General features: G+C 51.8%; 1 protein-coding gene across 4 annotated transcripts in view; it reads left to right on the plus strand.

Moving 5' to 3' along the window:
• The window catches only part of MAP6 (microtubule associated protein 6), an 87,819-nt gene extending 70,651 nt beyond the window's left edge, over positions 1-17,168 (plus strand). For all 4 annotated transcript variants that reach the window (XM_042904041.1, XM_042904040.1, XM_042904042.1 and 1 more), the window contains exon 7: positions 16,045-17,168. In XM_042904041.1, coding sequence (XP_042759975.1) covers positions 16,045-17,035 — 991 coding nt within the window. In that variant the 3' untranslated portion in view covers positions 17,036-17,168. The remainder of the gene's footprint in view (positions 1-16,044) is intronic.
• Positions 17,169-21,137: the final 3,969 nt, after the last annotated feature.

The raw sequence follows: 21,137 nt of genomic DNA on the forward strand, positions 1-21,137 counted from the left end.
TTTAGATTGCCTCTCAGATACTAATTGCAAGCAGTCAGAGCTAAGTGTTGGGAAAGGCGAAGATGGACCGAGAGACCCACTGGCCAACAAGGTAGTGTAACGTTTTGATCCCGTGTTGCTGGGGATTGAGTGAGCGCCTGCACCCAGCACTGCGTCGCCACACGGGGAGGCTGGGCCCTGATTCTCCACCCCCCTTCCCGTCCACCCGGAGGACTGTCGGTTCTGGCTTTTTCTCCTTCCAAGAGATGGCAGGGACGCCTTCACTTAATCATTCCGTCTGGTCTGGTCGTTGTGAAGGTTCCACCCTCCGGGGGCTGGCTCACTGTGTGGGTTGTGGGGCGACGGTCTTGTTTGTGCCTAACATGGGAGGGTGGAAACAGCCGTAAGAGAGATCCAAATAAGGTAACAACGGACCAGGTAGCTGGTTGCTCCTGTGAAGGGCAGGTGTCTTAGTACCAGGGGTGGGGAATCAGAAGGCTTCGTGGGGGAGGGAACCTCGGAGAACGGGTGGGATGTGGGTGTGCAGGGCGCGTGGGGGTAGGCCCACAGGCAGGAGAGCATATCTGGGAGGGAACCTCAGAGTCAGGACCAGGTTTAACCACTGGGATATCCTTCTGCTGCAGCGGGAGACAGAAGGTTATATACTTTTTGCGTGGGATCCCTCTTCCTTTTACTAACGTATGTTGATTGAATACCTATCATGTGCCAGGCACTGTGCTGGGCACTAGGGAACCAAGATGACTGAGACCCCACCTCTGGTCACTGTGGGCCATGAAGGAGGAGCCCATTCTAGCTGGTTCCATGGATCAGGGAGAACTTCAGTGGATGAGCGGGTGATGACCAGGTGAACAGAGTCTGGGGTGGCCAAGGCATGCCAGACAGAAGGAGCTGCAAAAGTGTGCAAAAGTGTGGAGGGGTCCAATACCAGGTGAGCTCAGGGCCTGGGGGAGCAGTTCACTCAGGGAGGGTCAAGGCAAGGGCTGGGAAGTCATGGAAAGGCCTGGCGCCATGTGAGTGGGCGGTTACTAACTGGGATCTCCATTCCATACACCCAGACTGCACCCCCTGACCTTTGCATGCTCCCTGCCATCATGCTTCTTGCCCTTACCCACATATGGGACAACAGCCACAGGTCCTCTCTTGCTTTAGGCTAGGAGCTCTAGGCTGGGACTTTTATTCTAATGCTGGTCCCCAATTTGGGGGTTTTGGGGAGGAGCCATGGTGGGGCTCGATCAAGGGTCATATATATGAAAACCCACTATCTATTTGTTTTCCAGATGAACAGGAAACACTCCACCCACCTGCCTGCTTTTGTGTAAGGCAGAAAACGCAAAATTCTGTACAATGAATGAAACATACTTGAAAGTATATTATTCAGCTCTTTTTTGATCGGTTAATTGCCTTGACCAAAACCAGGGATTGAGAGAGGTAGAAAGAAAGACAGGCGTAAAACAAAGAGGTAGACATAGAGGCCAAGGGGGAAAAAGACCCACAGAGAAACACATATGTGGCGACACCCATAGTAAGCGGAGAAAAGGTGAGGTGTACTCAGAATCAGACAGAGGTCATGAATCAGGCAACTGAGGAGGCAGCGGGGTGGAGAGCCTTGCTGGCTTCATCTGTGTGACCAGAGGTCTGGCCTCCGCCAGAGCCTCGGCCTGTGGTTCCCTCCATGCTCCCCGATGCCGCCCAAAGCCCAGGAGGCAACTCTATAACCTATAACTAGTGCCGCTTCCCCCAAACAGCTAACAAACAGAATTAAAACCAGCCTGCTAGTTTTAAAATAGGTCATTGCTGCTAAATTAGTTATAAGTGTATTTTAATTCTTCCTTGCAGTTTGTGAGTTCTTAGTGAAACCCATCCCTCATTTTTTTGTGGGTTTTTTTTTTTTTTTCACTAGGGTTTAAAATTTATAACCTGTTTCTCATAGATTAGGGCAGTGTTAAGTCTCACTTCACCAAGGTATGAACTCCCTTAATGTGGCATCGTGGTTTCAAGGTCCTTTTACTGCTAAAATGTCTTAAAGCGGTTTACCTTCTCAGGACCGCAGGTATAAAAGCTTTCTTGCAGCGTGTAGCCTGTGGACCATCTACTGGTAAGGCAGGACCCTACCCCAGCTCCACCTGAGGCCACCGAGACAGGAAAGGCAGCTGTTTCAAAACAATGGCACGAAACCTTTCTTAGACTCCACTCTTGCCAAAGCAGACACAGAGCCTGAAGCTGCTTCATCCCGCTGGCCTCTGAGGCACTGATCCTCATGACACCCAGACCATCTAGAATGCCTATAACAGAATCCGCATCACCGCATACCTTATCGTGTGAGCTGGTTGACGCTGGCCGTGACTTGGGCCTCTACAAGTCAGTGCCAGCTGTACAACCCCGTGTCATTCCCTGAGCGCTCTTGGCCTCGCTGTCCGCCTCTGAAAATGGGGACACTGACACCCACCTCAGGGGAGAGGAGCCAGGGTGAAATGACACGATGGCCATAGGGAACCCACAATGGACACTAACTACAGGTCATTTCAGGCCCTCCCCCTTCCTTTTACAGTGCTTGATGATCTGTGTTCACTAGCTTCCTGATAGAGAGTTAGCTTTAGGTCATCTCAGACAATGCGTGAGGTGGATTGAGGCAAACACTGATTAAGAAGAATGCTTTTAAAGAATTCTGGCTGTCGAATCACCTGGAGTCCACAGACCTAAACAATAATATCTTAACAATTTGTATATATTGACTGCCCACAAAGCATTTCTTTCTGTGCCGTTCTATCGACCCCTCCTAATCCGGAGCAAGTGTCTGTGCCAGGTAACAGAGAAGGAGGCTCAGAGAGGAGGGGGTGCCTGGATGGAGCCTGGGGCTTCTGCCCCGCAGCCTGCACTGCGTCTCTCCTTCCCCTGAGGGAGGCTGGGGCTGGCCCGAAGTGAATCAGGCTTCAGTCATCAAGCTGGATTCTTTTAAATTTTTTTTTTAATGTTTATTTTTATTTCTGAGACAGAGAGAGACAGATCGTGAACGGGGGAGGGTCAGAGAGAGAGGGAGACACAGAATCCGAAACAGGCTCCAGGCTCCGAGCTGTCAGCACAGAGCCCGACGCGGGGCTCGAACTCACAGACCGTGAGATCATGACCTGAGCCGAAGTCGGACGCCTAACCGACTGGGCCACCCAGGCGCCCCAAGCTGGACTCTTAAATAAAACTACACCCATACCTCACAGTTGCCGCAGTCTGGTCAGGCCACTGCAGGGCCTCCCGCAGGCTTCCCTAGAATCTTTAAATCTTAGGACCCAGATACAAATGTTGGGGGGGGGGGTGCAGATTAAGATTTGATCAGGTCTCCCCACACAACTGGCTCAAACATCCTGACTGAACTGGCCAACTGCCTCAGCCAGATATAAAGGTTTATCTCCCTGGGGTACTAAATTAACTGGGTAACTACATTGCATGGTTATTGAACACAGAATGATCCAGCAAATTTTTCTTTCTGAAGAATTATAGTTGGTACTAGAGATACCGAGATAAAACTGGCATCCGCTACCTGAGGCATTGGGTCAGAGACCACTATTTTGTGCTTTTAATTTCCAACGGTAGACCTGAGCTTACCTCTCTGCCCCTTGTCCTCATATAAATGGTCCTTAATTGCTGGTTAACTTTGACATTGTCTGCAACTATCTCAACCCAGACATCTTATCTGGGGCCCAGGGAGTTTCAGATGCTGAGATAAATAAATTCCTGCCGTGGCTACTGGTTTAAGTTGCCGGAGGGATCTTTAGAACATGCAAATCTGACCATGTCACACCCTGCCTTCAACCATCCGTGGGCTCCTTGTGGCCCGCAGAAGCTTATTGTCCCCTCGGTGCACCATGCTGCTTCTCACCTCCATGCCTTTACCCACGCCGCCCCACCTGCTCCGATTGCCCTTCTCCTGCTTCTCCACCTGGCTAACTCATCCTTCGAGACTCTGCTCAGGGGACCGCTCCAGGAAGCCCTTCCCGCACCTCCCACGCTGGCTGGGTAAGACGCTCCCTGTGTGTGTCTTCATCACAGAACTCACCACGTGTACTGTGCTGCCTGCTCATGTGTGTGTCCCCTGCGCTGGACTGTGCTCCCCCGGGGCCAGGACCAGCTCCTTCTGTTCACCTGTGTAGCCTTAGCTGCTGGCCCAATGCCTACCTCAGAGAACGTCTTCTAAGTTGTTTGTTGAATGAATAATGAGTGAGCGAATGAATGATGATTTTCACCATCTGCCTCCCTATTCACCACGGTGCCCCCACAAGGCTTTATTCTGCCTAATAACTGCCTCTGCTCACATGAAAAGGGTGGTTTCAAGAGAGGTCACAGCACAGATCACGGAGCAGTCAATGGCTGCTTTTGTAACGGCCAGCCTACCTCTGTACTTTACGTAGCCACTTTTTCTAAACAGGCCTGACTTCAAAAAATCATAGACTCTTGGTTAGAGGGTAATCTTAAGAGGCTGGCTAATCCCACCCCCTGCCCGGTGCAGAGCTCCTTACTTCATGACGGCAGAGAGGCATCTGCTGAGGGGATGTCTTAGGAGTCAGGGCTGGGAGTTAGAGCCAACAGGCCTGGTTTTAAATCCAAGCTCTACTGTTTACTAGCTGTGTGACCTTGGCTGAGTCTCTTAATTTCTTTGAGCCCCAGAGAGATAAGTGTAATACAAGTATCCATCACTATCCAAATCTGTTTGGTTCCCAAATCTAGAAAGTAGAAGTTTGGTCAGCAAGGGACATAGTTGTTCTTCTTTCTTTTTTTATCCATTTTTGAGAGAGAAAAAGAGAGAGAGAGAGAGAGGACAAGTAGGGGAGGGCAGAGAGAGAGAAGGAGACACAGAATCAGAAGCAGGCTCCAGGCTCCGAGCTGTCAGCACAGAGCCCTGCGTGGAGCTTAAACCCACGAACCTTGAGATCATGACCTGAGCAGAAGTCAGTTGCTTAACTGACTGAGCCACCCAGGCGCCCCAGAAAGGGACATAGTTTTATTTGAATCTTTTGGTTCCAGAGTTTGGGATAGCAGGTGGTAAGAGTTCTAATAGCTGGCAATACCTGCTTCTGATCCACAGAACTGTCTCTTGTGAGGGCCCAGTGATGCATGTGAAAGTCCTCTGTCAACAGCAAAGTGGAACACCCTTCTGCTTTGTCAATAGTTCATTTTCTGGATGGTTTCGCTTCCCAGTCACTTCCCTGTGACTGTGACTTACCACCCTTGGTCCCAACGACGTGGTGGCTGGAGCGAGCTGTGGTAAATCCCTCTGTCACACCATAGCCTGAGACAGAGCCCACCTAGTGCTGGTTCTTGCTGCCCTCCTCCCATCCCCAGCCTTTCCCCAGCCCCTCCTCTCTGAACTCACCATGAAATCACCCGGTATAGATTCCATTTCCGAAATTACATGTTCATTTTAATTGAGCCCCTCTGGACACACGGAACCAATTTTGATTAATTGCTCAAGATCTCAGCCTTTGCTTTAGATGGGGTGGGAAGAAAGGACAAAAATTGATTTGCAAGTTCCCAGGAGTACAGAACTAGACCGGAACTGAGCCTTTGTCTGGTTGCCTTAGTTTAGCGCTTCACATTTTTAAAAAGGGTCATTAGCAAGATTATGAGACTCTTGGCAACCCCTTTGAGACCATCAGCTATGCGCTTGACTTTGCCTTCTTGGTGCTAAAACAACCGAGGATGTTTTTTTAAATACTTATCATACAACTGGGGATTTATTTAATTTCTCGTAACAGGTTATCTCTAGAAAAGATATTTAGCAGCAAAAAGGAAAACACCACCACCACAGGGCAGAAAACCCAGCTATCGAGCGCCCCGGGGGTAGCCATCTCCCTGCGCTTCATAAGCACAGACCTGCCCGCAGGGAACCTGGAGTCAGGCTCCACTTCTGTAAAATGCAGAGTGGGCACAGCCTCAGGGAAGGAAAAGAAAGTGTGTTTGGCTTTCATACCTTGGTCCTCACTGAATCCTCACAGAAGGCTGGAGAGGTTGGAGGTCTTCTACAGACAAAGAAATCAAGACTTCGCTTAAGTAACAGAGTCACACGACTTGTAAGTGGTGAGCCAGGATCTGAAGCCATGTTTGGGTTACTAACGCCCCCCCTCTTCGTCCAGCACTCGGGACCACTTCTGGGATTTCGGTTGGGAAGATGTGCGTCCTCCTAAAATAGCAGCCTCTTCATCCTGTCCTTTCCCTGCTCCAAATCCTGCAATGACTCTAGGTACTCTTGTCATCTGCGGAAAAGGAGTCAGATAAAGGCCACAGATGTTGTGATCAGCACGGTCACCACCCCCTCCCCACCTTCTGCCTGGCGACCCCCCACCCCCACCCAGAACAAAGCCTTGTGGTGGCAGCATTTTCCCTAGCTGTGGTCCTGACTGTTCCCCCTGTGCTGATGTGCCACATCTGGGTGCATTCTGTGTGGCTTCAGGCTGGTAGACGGATTGGCAGCCGTACAGGTATGGGCGTAGATGGGCACTCTTAGACCAGGATGCTGCTGCTTTCTGGGACTGTCTTCTTTGCCAGGGCCTGCTGAGTATCAGGCAGTAAGCCCAGGGGAGTGGTTGTGTCGGGGAGGCAGGAAGGGCCGAGGTGAAGGGGGACCGGTGGCTGGGGGCCTGGCCCCCAAGAGGGGCAACTTTCTTAGGCGACGCAGTTGGGAGCTTGGAGCTGGGGGACCCGCAGAGGTCAGTGGCTCCCGCCTCCCGCACCAGGCAGAACCAGTCAGGGTCATCTCCAGCCAGACCCTGCTTAGACCTCGGCAGAGGAATTGGGAATCTCTCTAGTTGGAGTCTCGCTCCTCAGGGATATTGTTGGAGAGAGGAAAGAGCTTGACTCAAAAGTCTGTCCTCCTTGGTTGAGGTCTTGACATAGCCACAAACTTACCCTGCGATCTTAGGCAACCCACTTCCCCTTTCTGAGCTTCATTTCCACCTACAGCTGGAAAATGGGTGGGGGGGGGGGACAGGGGACGCCCCCCTCATGCCTCGCAGCTGCCTGGCCGGCAGGGCTGCTCCGAGAATAGTGTGCCATGTTGTATGCCCTACTAGAAGCCCGTGAAGAATGGAAGGGCAAAAAGGTATTAAGGCAGTTAAAAATAAGACATGATTTGCGTGCCGTGGAAACGTGGCTGTTAGAATTTGATCTTGTTTGAGTGGTGTTTACAACATCTCACTCCTACTCCTACTATGTGCCCTGTCCGCCCCATGCCAGAGCTCCCCGGTTCTCGCTTCGGCGGCTTGGCATTTATTAAATGTTCGCAGAAGGAAGGAGGGAAGAAGGGGGGGAGGGGAAAAGGAGAGAGGGAGGGAGGGAGGGAGGGAGGGAAGGTGAGAAAGGAAAGAGAGGTGAAGCTGATGCTGGTCTGTGGTCTCTCCCCAGCCTGGAGAGGCAGCTGTAAAGCAGTCAGTAAAGCCTCCGATGGGGCTGCTGTGAGCAGGGAGGCTCTGTGGCCACATGGGAGGAGTACCGACCCCTGCAGGTGGAGGGCTCCACTGAGGAAGTGACTCTGGAACTGAATCTCTACTCCCGGAGGAGGAGAAGAGGGGGTTACCGGACAGGACAGACGGGGAGGGGTGGTGGTGGCCCGCAGGGCGCGCGCAGCCGAGAGAAAGCTAAAGCAGTCGAGGGTTGTGTAGATGGAGGTACAGACTCTGGGGCAGAGGCGGTGCCTCCTGCTTGGAGACACCTGCACTAGCATTTTCAGTTCTGGGGGGGGGGTCACACTTTCCGAAGGATGGAGCGGGGGGGCGACCTAGCTGTGCTACGAGGAAAGCAGTCAGGACAGCGAGGGCTCCGGAAACCAAATATCTGAGGCATGGTCGGTGTCTGTTGCCCAGAGAATCCAGGAGGAAGGACACAATCGCTGCCCCTTCAAAGAGCTGAGAGGCTGTCCCGGAGCCAGGCCAGGCGGCATGACATTTCCTGAAAGGGTGGCCCCGGGGCATGACATTTCCTGAAAGGGCGGCCCCGGAGCACAGAAACGGGAGCAGGGCAGGGATGGGAGGGAGTGGAGCTGACCGAAACACAGGTTTCCGCTCAGGGTCGAAACACGAGGCCACCAAGAGGTGTGTGCCCTACCTCGGGGCAGCGTGGGCCGTGGAGGGGCCCGTTGGCAGGGAGAGAGTGACAGAACTCAGCAGACCCGATGACTCTCAGGAGTTGCGCTTTCCTAGAGCAGACAGGGAAGACTGCTCCAGCCAAGCAACGTCTCTGCCCTGGAAGGGACCTCTGGGTCTCCCTGGCTGACGGTTTGGGGTCAGGGCTGCCGGGGGTGCCGGCACCCTGGCAGCTTTACGGTGTGCATGGTGTGTGTTTGTGGGTCTGTCCCCTGCTCCCCACACCGGTGGGGGTGGGGGGGGGGGCTCCTGAAGGGCCCAGGTCTCATTTACTCCCGCGCCCCCAGCACAGGGCCTAACCCAGAGCAGGGGCTCAGCGGACTTTGTCCCATGAATGGATAAAAGAGAAAAAACTGAAAGAGAATAAAGAGATAAAGCGATACACCAGCCATCTGTTACTCACAAATGTCTGCAGGTGCTACTGTAGGGCAGACGCGAGATACTAGCGAAGCAAAGACGAGCCAGACACAGCCCCTGGGCCAGCAGGAGAGGCAGGTCATTACCAAATGCCAGGACAACTGCTGACAGTGGGGCTAGCACGGAGCCTGTCGGGGGGTGAGAGGCAGGAGTGGGAGTCCTTGTTTTGAGAATGCCTTGCCTCCTGCAGATTCTTCGTAAGAACAATGAGCCTTTCAAAGATGGTTTCCTTGGCCCTCCCCCTTCGGTAGCTGCATTTCTTATCCTGCCTTGGGAGCTTTGTTTGTGCCTGGGAAATGCGGGCTCCTGTGCGAGGCCCACGGGGGGCCGAGAGGAGGAGAGCGAAGCCACCAAATTACCGTATCTGCTGTCTCCCCAGCCTTCTGCCAGAGGCCCCGACGTGCAGTCGGCCTGGGCCCTGGCTCAGCCCCCTCCCGCCCATCTTCGTTCCAAGTGAGTTCGCTCCATCCCTTCCACCCATTAAGATGTCGAGGGGCCCATGTTTCAGTCCTGGACCTGCTATCCATCAGCTGTATGGCTATGGGAGTGTCACTTGCCCACTCTGAGCCAGTTTCCCATCACAGAGTAACACAACTGGACTAGATCATTGAGTCCCTCTTTGGAAGTAACATGTACTAAACACCCATATTCCAGGGGTCACGCCAGGAGTGTTCCCACGAACTAATCCTCCCTAGAAGGTGAGCACTGTAATCCCCACCTTATAGATTATGGGTGCTGAGGTATAAAGGCCGGCATGCCTATGATGACACCCTGTGGGCTAGAAAGATGTTGGGTCGTCATGCAAACCCAGCTCTTCTGGCCCCTGACCCAATCCACGCACTCCCCACCCCTGACCTGTGGGCTGCTCTTTACATTATAAGAAATGATCTATGTTAAAGCACCTGGCACCGAGCCTGGCACATGCTTACTGCTCAGAAAATAGGGGTTTCTTTCTTCTACAAGCCTTTTCCAAGCTGTGGAGGCAGGGGATTCACGGGGAGAGCCCATAGGTCCTTGATTTTTGAACAGGGCCCTACTTAGAGCACTGCCCCAGTTCTGGGCTACTTTGATGGTGCATCAGGAGACAGTCTGGGGGGGGGGGAAAGAAGAGAAAACCACATGGGTGGATTATGGGATTAGAATTGTGTGCAAGGGTAGAAATCCAGCAGGAGGGAAGGAAGCCCTTTTTCCAAATAGTCTCTGGCAGGGCTCGCTAATCCTGTTTCCAGACTCTGATAAAGCATAGATCCAAGGCCAGTGTGTGTGTGCCCAGGAGGCAATTGCCTGTCTCCATGGTAACAGGAGGAAGGGCAGAAAATCAAGTTACTAAGACTTAGGATGTCTCATATAACCTTGGAACATTAAATTTTGCAAATACGACAGCACCCAGCACAGAAAAGCTCTCATTTATTCATTCATTTGACAAGTATTTAGTTGGGGTATCCCCTGCTGTTTTAGGTACAGACAATATGGTGATATGCAAAGTCGGCATGGTCCTGCCCTCTAAAAGCTTCAGTCTAGTAGGGGAAACATTAATCCAAAAGAATGCGAGTAATTAGCCTTGTGAAGGGGTGGGAAAGACAGTGCAGGGACTAGGAGAGCCTGTAGCTGGTGACCTTGTCCCATCGGTGGGGTCAGGGAAGGCTTCCCTGGGAAAGTGCTCCAGTGAGCTGAGAGATAAGGGATGAGTACACATTAACCAGGGCAAGAGGGAGAAAGAGAATGTTCTTGGAGGAGACAACAGCACGTGCAAAACTGGAAATGGAAAGAAGCAGGGCGTACTGAGGAACAGAACAAAGTCCTGGGAGCCTGGGGACATAAAGCCAGGAGGGCATTGGGAGCAGGCTGCTCAGCTAGATGGGGCCATGTAACAGGTTTCACTCTCTCTCTCTTTTTTTTAATGTTTATTAATTTTTGAAAGAGAGAGAGAGAGACAGAGTACAAGGAGGGGAGGGGCAGAGAGAGGGAGACAGAATCTGAAGCAGGCTCCAAGCTCCGAGCTGTCAGCACAGAGCCTGACATGGGGCTCAAACTCATGGACCACAAGATCATGACCTGAACCGAAGTCAGACGCTCAACCAACTGAGCCACCCAGGCGCCCCTAACTGGTTTTACTCTTTATGCTGAGTGCAATGAGAGCCCTGAAGAGTTGTAAGCAAAGGGGGTTGCTTTTTGGAAAGGTCATTCTGATTTCTGTATGAAGAATGGATTGGAGGAGGAGGAAAGGATACCAGTTAGGAGGCCGTGACCGTGGTCCGTGGAAATGATGACACAGCTGGTGGAGGAAAGGGAAGGAGGGAAAGAAGTGGAAAAATTCATGAGATAAATGTTAGGGGCCGGAACAGATGTTTCCTGATGGATTGGGTGAAGGTTTTATGGAAGAAGGAGATATCAAGGAAGACGCTGGGTTTCTGGCTGGGGCCGTGAGATGAATGATGAACCAGGTCTCAGGAACAATAATTTGTAAATCTTTCCGTTTGACCTTCTTTGTTGTAGGTACTGTGCTGGGCACTGGGGCTGCAGGCCGGGAGGATGGCCACTGCCTTCAGGGAGCTCACGGGCACAGTGGGGGAAACTGACATTAAATGGGGTGTCTGTGAATGTGGGAGAGACTGTAAAATGGTGCAGCAAGAGGGAGCTCATTTGGAGAGATGCAACCAGGACCTTGTGAGGAACTGGGGTCTGAGCCGAGCCGCCAAGGACAGACAGGGCAAAGCGGGTGAAAGGGGACAATCCAGGAGGCAGAAACAAGAAACAAAGCACAGGGGATGCATAAAACAGCACGGGCTGCCCAGAGGACAGTGCCAGGAGGGTGAGGCTGGAGGGTTGGTCACCCCTCTCCCTGCCTTCCTCCAGGGCTGCCGTGAGGGTCCAGTGAGCTAAAGTAAGGAGGATGTGAGCATTTAGTAAGCTGTTACTACAGTTCATGGGAATGGACTTAACCACGTGATGCACCAAAGCGCTCTACAAATCTGGAGAACTGTGATTTCACATCCCTGCCCAACAGGATCGTCTGATCCTCTGTTGTAAGAGTTCCTGACATTTGTATTGTTATCCCCATTTTATAAGTGGAGAAACTGAGGTCTCTAGTGGTTGAGTAATTGCCCAAGATCTCCAAGATCTTGCAGGCAATAAGCAGCACGGAAGCCTCAAGACGAATCCAACAGGTTGTTCTAGTTTCTGAGAGGGGACGCGGGCTGGGAGCCCGAGGGGGTCTGTGGCACGTGTTGTCCTGAGAAGATCTGCAGCTGGCTCAGGGCTCCAGATTTTTGGTTGCGCCGGTGGGGCCATGGCCAAGGACATGCCCATGCCAAGGACAGCTGGCCCGTGGGCCGGCGGGGCTGAATCCGGCCCATCTCACCTTGCCAACCGGCTGAGGGTGCAACTTAGAATCATTCACATAGAAGGCACTGCGAGGGCGGCTTCTGCCAGCCTTACTGGGAATGGTGGGGCATTTTACAGACGGGGAGACTGGCAGGGCACTGTGGAGCCAAGTGATGGCCAATCAGTGTCAACGAGAGTTTTATGTTGTCCTTGAGGGTGGCTCTGTCCATAGGAAAACCAACTGAGGCTGCTTTGGTTTCATTTATTATTATTATTTTTTTAAGACTTTATTCTTAAGTAATCTCTTCACCCAACATGGGCCTCGAACTCACAACCCCAAGATCAAGGGTCGCGTGCTCCACTGACTGAGCCAGCCAGGTGCCCCAAGGCTGCTTTGGTTTTAAAAATGAATGCTTAATTTATAAAAGTAATGCATTTTAAAAATCTGGTAAAATTCAACAGTCTCTTTTAAGGGGGATTTTATAACCTAATTAATTGGGTTCCCTTAAATAATTTACATTAAATTATAAGTCATTTAAAACAAACTGGGGCGCCTGAGTGGCTCAGTCGGTTAAGCATCTGACCTCGTCTCAGGTCACGATCTCATGATTTGTGGGTTCGAGCCCCACATTGGGCTCTGTGCTGACAGCTCAGAGCCTGGAGCCTGCTTCGGATTCTGTGTCTCCCTCTCTCTCTGCCCCTCCCCAGCTTGCACTCTGTCTCTCTCTCTCAAAAATAAATAAACATTAAAAAATAAATTAAAAATAAATAAATAAAATAAAATACACTTAAAAATATAACTATTGGGTTATCATAAAAGTTCCATCATTGTTTTCAAAATTTGTAAAATTGTCTTCTATCTTTCAACTTAAAATCACAAATCTAAATTAATTACTCCATTATACATTTTATATTGGAGTCACAAAGCTAATCTGTTAGGTATTCTAATATGCCAAATTATTTGAAACATCACAGATGTGTTCAAAATCAATCTATATAGATTTTTCCTTAGCTTAATACCAAAAAAGGGTAAGATTGTAGATTTATCAATTTTATCATTTCTAATCTTCATTCTAAACCTTCCCATGAGTCAAGACACTTCCTCAGGAAACAGCTTCACCAACCAAAGCAATCTAGGGTTATACGTGGAATTAGGTTGCAGGTGGCTAAGAGGCTTTTTCAACAGAAATGTGGGGCTTGGCATGGGGGCCAGGGCCTCAAATACCCAGGGAAGTTCATTTTGCCCACACTGCGGGGCCAGCCCCCTGTTTCGTCTCCATGCCAGCCAGGGACGCCGAGTTTATGTGCTGCCAGTGAGGTAGGTTTTGCAGTGCAAGCCCCTGAGATCAAGTTAAGCCCTGTCACCTCTTGTGTCCCCTCCCTCAGCTCTGTCACCGCTTCACAGTGACCCCACCCAGGTTGTTCACTACTTGACAGGATTCATCCAATCCATTTCCTACTTGGTTCCATTCTGAATTAGGTGATTTTTATCTCCTCTCTGGACGTACTTTAAATTTTTATTTATTTAATGTATTAAAATAGTATTAAAATAAATAAAATGTATTTATTTTATTTAAGTGTTTATTTTTGAAGGAAAGAGAGCGTGAGCGGGGGAGAGGCAGAGAAAGAGGGAGACACAGAATCCGAAACAGGCTCAAGGCTCTGAGCTGTCAGCACAGAGCCCGACGTGGGGCTCGAACTCACGGACTGTGAGATCACGACCTGAGCCGAAGTCGGACACTTAACCGACTGAACCACCCAGGCACCCCAGTATTAGATGTATTTTAATGCCATCTTTGTAATCTGCGTACTTCGGGTGGCCTTGCCTGACTCCCTCTGCAAATGCTAAGGTCCCACTGATGGCAGCCAGCTGTGTCCAGCTGGCCAGAGCAGCTTGTGGTCTGGGTCATGCTGAGCCAGGGAGCCACCTTGGCCCCTGTCGGTCCACTGTGATGCTCAGAAACATCCAGAGGGATTGACAGAGTCTGCCTAGGATGCTGGGTACTCTGCTGAGAGACGTAGGTCCCCAGGGAACTCAAGATGCTACATACAGTAAAAAGCTTCTAGACTGGGATGACATATCACAATAAAAATAGTCCCAATATGTGTAGCGTTACTTCTAAATAAATAGAAAAATATTTTTTTTAAGTTTTTATTTTGAGAGAGAGAGAGAGAGAGGGAGAGAGGGGGGAGGGGCAGAGAGAGAGAAGAGAGAGAATCCTCAGCAGGCTCTGTCCTGTCAGCACAGAGCCCAACATGGGGCTCAATCTCATGACCGTGAGATCAAGACCTGAGTCGAAATCCAGAGTCGGTTGCTTAACTGAGCCACCCAGGTGCCCCATAAATAGAAAAATAATTGTAATATTGCATAGTAATGTCGTGGTGCAAGGTGCTCGGCCTACATGATCTCTAATCATAAACTTCTGAGTAAATATCATTATATCCAATGAAATAGATGACAAACTTGAGGCCCAGAGAGACAAAACCATCAGAAACTAGGGAAGTGGTATCAAGTAGGGGGTCTTACTAAACCAGCTTTAATAATCAGGTAAGACATAGTCCTAAAAGCTGATGGGAACTGTTAAAATGTTGAAGAGGATTTAAACTTAAATACTTGACTGGCCACAGAGCGTAAGAGAGTAATAATAGCTCCCCTGTACTGAGCAGCCTCTGTGCCCGGCACTACCACGGACAGAGGACAGGCTCCAGGAGCGGAAAGACCCAGACTCTAGAGTCCATGGAGGTCCCTCACTTTCCAAATCACGTGCTCCCTCCAGACCTCAGTTTCTTCCTCTGACAAGTAAGGGTAATACAGTCCTCCCCGCATGCTTCACGGGGTCACCGCGTTGCCGAAACGAGCTATGAGAAGGAGTGATTTGGAAATTGGAATGTGCCGTAGGTGTGCCAGTGTTTGGGACACTGGCTGAGTGCCTAATATCAGCCTGGCCTGCAAGGAAGGAGTGTGTGTTCTAAACTAGACGGGTGGCCTCTGCGTGTGGCCCTGAATGTGTCAGTGATGTCACCTGCTCTCCGCGATGTGGATGGGCCAAGGGATGAGGAGGGTGTCCCCAGTGAGGCCTGGTGAGAGGGTTGGATTCGGCTGCAGGGGAATCAGCCCCAGAGCCTTGGAGTAAGTGAGGGCAAGGGCCCGGGGTCAGTAGAGGGAGCCAGAAGTGGGGATAGAGCGGGGGGAGCAGGGCCACTTCACTGCCTGAATGGGGAGTCCCCGCCACTCACCTCCAAAGGTGGGGGCAATGGCAGTGGCTCAGGCAACAATGTGGTGCATCGCCTATAGAGAATTTAAATGCAGTAAGAAAACCAATTAAAAGCCACTCTGCTTTTTATTATCACCTTGCGTAGGCTATTCTAAACCATGTTAATGAGAAAATACTTTCCCCTTAGTAGGAAGAGGTGTTAGAAGGACATTCTCCTGCCCTCTTTCTTTTATATATATATATATATATATATGTATATAAAATGTTTACTTATGTTTGAGGAGGGGAGGGGCAGAGAGAGAGGGAGACACAGAATCCGAAGCAGGCTCCAGGCTCCGAGCTGTCAGCACAGAGCCCGACACAGGGCTCGAACTTGTAAATCGTGACATCATGACCTGAGCCGAAGTTGGACGCTTAACAGACTGAGCCACCCAGGCGCCCCTATCCTGCCCTTTGTATTATCCCTCTCCACAGTCAGTCCTTAACAAAGGATTTGGGGGCGGGGGGTAGCAAAGACCCTGAGAAGAGGGAAAGGGTACTGGCCTCTAGGGTCATCTGAGTGGATGGCTAAGACGGGCTCGCAGGAGGGCCCAGCTATCATGGAGGAAGGGAGAGCGGCCTGGGTGGAGTGTGGGGTGGACAGGCTGCTGGGATGCCCACAGCCACAGGAGGACTCTGAGCCCTCTGCTGTACTGCCCTCGTCAGCTGGGTGCCCCCCGCTGTGCCACGCGCAGGTTATAATCAATTGGCAAGCACATTGAATGACTGATTCCTGAGCCTGCCCCTCCCCCCACTCCACGTTCTGTACTAAGAACATGGACATCAGATTCTCCTCTTGGCTCTCCAGGAAGAGTTCCCTTCCCAGGCTCCTCTAGGCCGAGACTTATCAGGCAATCTGTGCTCTGCCCAATCCTTGGCCTGAGCGTTGGCCCTCACAGTGACTACCTCTCTCTCCTCTGCAGGAGCCAGGTTGAACTCACCAGTGATTCACGTAAGAATCGAGGTCCTGTAGCCACAGAGCCAGACAAGGATCAAAGTCCTATGGGCCCAGGGCCTCTGAAAGATCAAGGTCCTGTGATCCAAGATCGTCCAAAAGATCAAGGCCCTATGGTCCCAGAGCCTCTGAAGGGTCAAGCTCCTGTGGTCTCGGGGCCTCTGAAAGATCTAGGTCCTGTGGGCCCCGCACCAGTTAAGGATCAAGATCACGTGGCCCCTGAGCCTTTAAAGAATGAAGGGTCTGTGATCACAGCACCAGTAAAGGAACAAGGTTCCTTGGTCCCGGTGTCTACAAAGAATCAAAGTCCCATGGCTCCAGAAATAGTTAAGGATCAAGGTGCCATGGTACCAGAGCCTCCAAAGGATCAAGGGCCCATGGTCCCAGCGCCTGTCAAAGATCAAAGCCCCGTGGTCCCTGAGCCTGTGGATCAAGGTCCCATGGTCTCAGCACCTGGCAAAGATCAAGGTCCTATGGTTCCAGAGCATCTGAAGGATCAAAGTGCCACGGTCATAGCACCTATAAAGAATGAAAGTCCTGTGCTCTCTGAGCCTGTAAAGAATCAAGGTTTAGTGGTTCTGGAGCCAGCCAAGGATCAAGGTGGAGTGGCCCCAGAGATTCTGAAGGATCACGATTCTGTGGTTGAGGCACAGGTAAAGAATCAAGGTCCTGTGGTCCCAGCACTAGTCAAGGATCAAGGTCCCATGGTCCCAGAGCCTCCAAAGAATCAAGATCCCGTGGTCCCTGAGCCTGTGAAGAATCAAGTTCCCATAATCCCGGTGCCTCTGAAAGATCAAGACCTTCTGGTGTCACCACCAGCAAAGGACCAAGGTCCTGTGGTCCCTGAACCTCTGAAGACGCAAGGTCCCAAGGGCCCTCAGCTGCCCACTGTCTCACCTCCACCCCCAGTCATGATCCCAACTGTCCCCCACGCGGAATATGTTGAGAGTTCCCCTTGATACTCACCCCTTGACACACCAAGGAAGGATCTGGCAGTGGAAGTGCTCCCTCCCAGGGGCAGCGAAGACACATATTTAATCTGCATGAAACACGCGCTGTATAGTCTTGCTGGAATCTAATAAAGCTGGTCCCTCTGGCGCAGTAGCGTCTCTGGCTCTACTTGAGTGTGTGCATGTGTGTGTGTGCGTGCGTGCACGCGCGTGCGTGCCATGCACATTTAAAAGAGGGCACGCGGGACTCTGCACGTATCCTTCTGGGGCAGATGAGTCTGAGAAACCCCCAGCTCTGCGAGTAGATGGTGTAAGATGGGAGGGGGTGGGAGTTGTTAGGAGATGGAGGGCAGGATCCCATGATGAGGATGTGGGGGCCGAACAATCCTGTGTCTCTCCTCCACTCTCACTCCCACAGCGCCTCGCTTCTGACACCATACGTAAAGCAATTAGCCGACACCAGCTGGGTGTCCTGCGATGCGACTCAATTCTGACAGTATCCACCTGGGGATAGTGTCAGACCCCACAGGTTTTAAGGACTCAGCCCCACACGATTGCCCCCAGACCCCCATTGCAGATGCCACTTGAAGTCCCAGGCTGTAATTTATACTTCTGACTGCAGGATATCAATTGGGATCTCCACAACCCCCTACTGGGGTTCAAAAATTTGCTAGAATGTCTCACAGAACTCAGGGCAACACTTCCGTTTACCGGTTTATCATTAAAGAATAAAGGCTATAGATGAACATCCAGATGGAAGAGATGTAAGAGAAGGGGGAAGAGGCGTGAAGTTTCCATGCCGTCACCAGGCTCACCACCCTCTCAGTACCTCCAGCAACCCAGAAGCTCTTAGGCATGGTCAATTATTAACTCAATATCCAGCCCCTCTCCCATTCCCAGAGGATAGGGGTAGGACTTAAAGTTCGAGCTTCTAATCATAACTTAGTCTTTCTGGCGACCAGCACCCAACTGGAAGCTATCCAGGAGACTACCAAGAGTTGCCTCATTAAAACAAAGGACAGTCCTATCATCTAGGGAATTCCAAGAGTTTTAGGAGCTCTGTGCCGGGAACCGGGGAGGGAGACCAATGCGTATATTTCCTATTATCTCACAGGTTGGGTCCCATGAACGCCTAGGAACAGGTACCAAACCACAGCAGGCTGAGCCCCAGATTGGTCAGAGTTAAAGCCCAAAGAGGAGAGAAGGACAGGAACCCAGCGGGTCCAAGGTAATTCTGGGTGACTGTTTTTCATCAAGGGCTCAGGCCTAAAGCTCATCCAGAGGACATGCTTCTTGAGCAGACCAGGCCTCTAATCAGAAGAGTCCCAGGACACTCATGAGGGTAGAACCTAACATCTGCTGATCCCCATTCAGTATCCAGGACAGCTCGGCCAAGACTTCTAAAACAATGCCTGAGGACCCTTGTACATTTTCAAGTCTGTTTTCCTTAGCACCCACTTTATCTCGCTCATCGTTGGGCGTTGAAGTCACATTGGCAAAGAAACCTCAGTCTTGCGGCAATAAAAGGTGGTGTGGGATGAGGCCCCGGGACAACTGAAGGGGTGGCTTTGAGAGGACACTGAAGAGAGAATCCTTGGTGGGGGCAGCCAGGAAGGCTTCTCAGAGAAAGTGGCCATGGAGTACAGACAGCTTGGGCAGGGGCTATGAAGGGTGTGGGTACAAGGCCGGGGTAAGCCCCTTCTGGAAGTCCTTGAATGAAAGGAACCGTATTTGCATGAGAGCTTGACCAAGGGGTGTGGCAGGTCTCTGGGGCAGAAGACTGGGACCAGGCTGAGGTGACCAGTTCTCTGAGCCTGAGGGCCTGAGGGAGGGCGGGGGGGTGGGAGGAAGAACGCTGGGGGACTGCCAGCAGGGCTGAAGCTCCACCTTGGTCAGAGATGAGTCCTGTGAAGACAGCCCCCCTGTAATGGCCACAATAGCCTCAGAGTCCTCAGGATCCTGGGGGCATCAGGGGAGCTCCACCCATTGCCCCCACCAAAGCTAAGGAGCACTCGAACCCCTTTAGGGCCTTTAAGACCCATTATGGACACATAACCCCTTCTAAAGTTCTCTTTTTTTAACAGTTTTTTAAAGTTTATTTATTTATTTTGAGAGAGAGAGAGATTGTGAGCAGGGGAGGGACAGAGAGAGGGAGAAAGAATCCCAAGCAAGCCCCGGTCAGTGCAGAACCCGATATGTGGCTCCAAGCCATGAACTGTGAGATCATGACTTGAGCTGAAATCAACAGTCAGATGCTTTACCTACTGAGTCACCCAGGTGTCCCTTGAAGATCTCTTTTTTTTATTATTATTATTTTATTTTTCATTATTTTTTAAATATAATTTATTGTCAAGTTAGCTAACATACTGTGTATACAGTGCGCTCTTGGCTTTGGGAATAGATTCCCGTGATTCAGCACTTACATAAAACAGTTTTTTTAAAATATTTTTTTATTTTTGAGAGAGAGACAGAGCATGAGCAGGGGAGGGGCAGAGAGAGAGGGAGACACAGAATCCGAAGCAGGCTCTGGGCTCCGAGCTGTCAGCACAGAGCCCGACAAGGGCTCAAACCCATGAACTTCGAGATCATGACCTCGGCCGAGGTTGGATGTTCAACCGGCTGAGCCACCCAGGTGCCCCTCATACAACAGTTTTTAAACGGCTCCTTTTAAGGTAGCTCAGCTTGGTTGTTAGAAACCATCACAGGAAGTGCTGATGACTTCCGAAGAGTCGGTTTTTTGAGCAACTGGCCCCAAGCCTACCTCCTCACTCCACTCGGGGCCAGGCCAATGACAGCACCTTCTCTGAGGCGCAGAACATCCAGGAGCAGATGTCCAGGAGGCCCCTGGCTACCAGGGCTCCATCTCTGGAGTGAGCCCGGGAGTGAGCCCCACATGGGGGGAGGCTGAGCTCTCCCAGTGACAGTGTCACAATGGAAGAGAAGGGGGCCCAGTTCAAAGTTCTGGAGACTGTCAAAAGGGAGGACGAGAGGTGCACAGAGGATGCTGAGAAGGCTGGCCCAAAGCTGTAAGAAGACCCCAGGGGCCTTTGGTGCCAGGCCTGTGACGCCCAGTGTCAAAGGCCGAGAGATAGTGCAGATGGGGACACAGCAGCGGCTGCCGGGTCTGGCAGCTTCGGCTTTCGAGCAGGTGGACCCGGGCCCCAGCCCAGCACCAGCCACCTCAGTTTCCTCCCTTGCAAACCCCTCCGACTGGAGATCCTGAGGCAGAAACCCTCCAGCCCAGGGCACCTCCAGCTCTGCATGGGAAGAGGGCCCAGTGAGGGAGGTGATGGCCAAGGCCTCCCATCCAGGGCTGAGGCGGGGAGAGGTGGGAAATGAACTGGACTCTCGCGGCCCTTCTCAGAAGCAGACTTCATTCCAGGCCTGGTCCTTCCCAGCTGCAGCCATTTCCCCTCCTCACCCTCCCCCAGCACCTCCAGCCCCCCTTCTCCTTCCTGCTGCTGCACCTCCAATCCAGACAAGGACCCCGCTGCCTGCCACTCTGCCGGCACTGACACCAAGGCCCCCAAGGGCCTGGCTGAGGGGGCCAGGAGGGATGGGGATGGTTGGGCGCTTTCTGCAAGGGGAGTCTCTGGTTCCGGCCCAGGGCCAAACCCAGGGCGGCCTGTGTCTGAGCCCGGATGGATCCGAGACTCAGGCCCGAGGATGCCCAAACTCAGCCCAAGGATCCCCCAGCCCGGCTGGGAACCTTCCAGCCAGGATCCCACCCTGCCCTGTGATGAGAATCACTGAGCCCTGGCCCCAGCTCGCTGCCTTCCACGTGTCCCCTGCAGCCTGGCCAGTGGGCGGGACATGCTGGGGGGAGGAGGGACCCTTGGGGACCTTGAGGCCAGTGAGCACAGACCCCGCCCTGGCCAGTCTTGGATACCCTCTAGGGAGTGGGCTGAGGCCTTTCTGGAGCCCCACGTGGCTAATCCTGGGACAGGCCAGGATTTTACTCCTACCGAGAAGTGAATCCCCTCTTTAATACCTGCTTCGAGCCACACCATCCCCCAGGCAGGAGCAGGAAGGGGGTGACTGGCAGATGGGTTGTAGGCTACATGGACCAGGTTGCTGAGGCTGTACCATCGGTAGTCTTTATCACGGCCGG

Source organism: Panthera leo, chromosome D1 (assembly GCF_018350215.1).
Source record: "Panthera leo isolate Ple1 chromosome D1, P.leo_Ple1_pat1.1, whole genome shotgun sequence".
Classification (NCBI taxonomy): Eukaryota; Metazoa; Chordata; class Mammalia; order Carnivora; family Felidae; genus Panthera; species Panthera leo.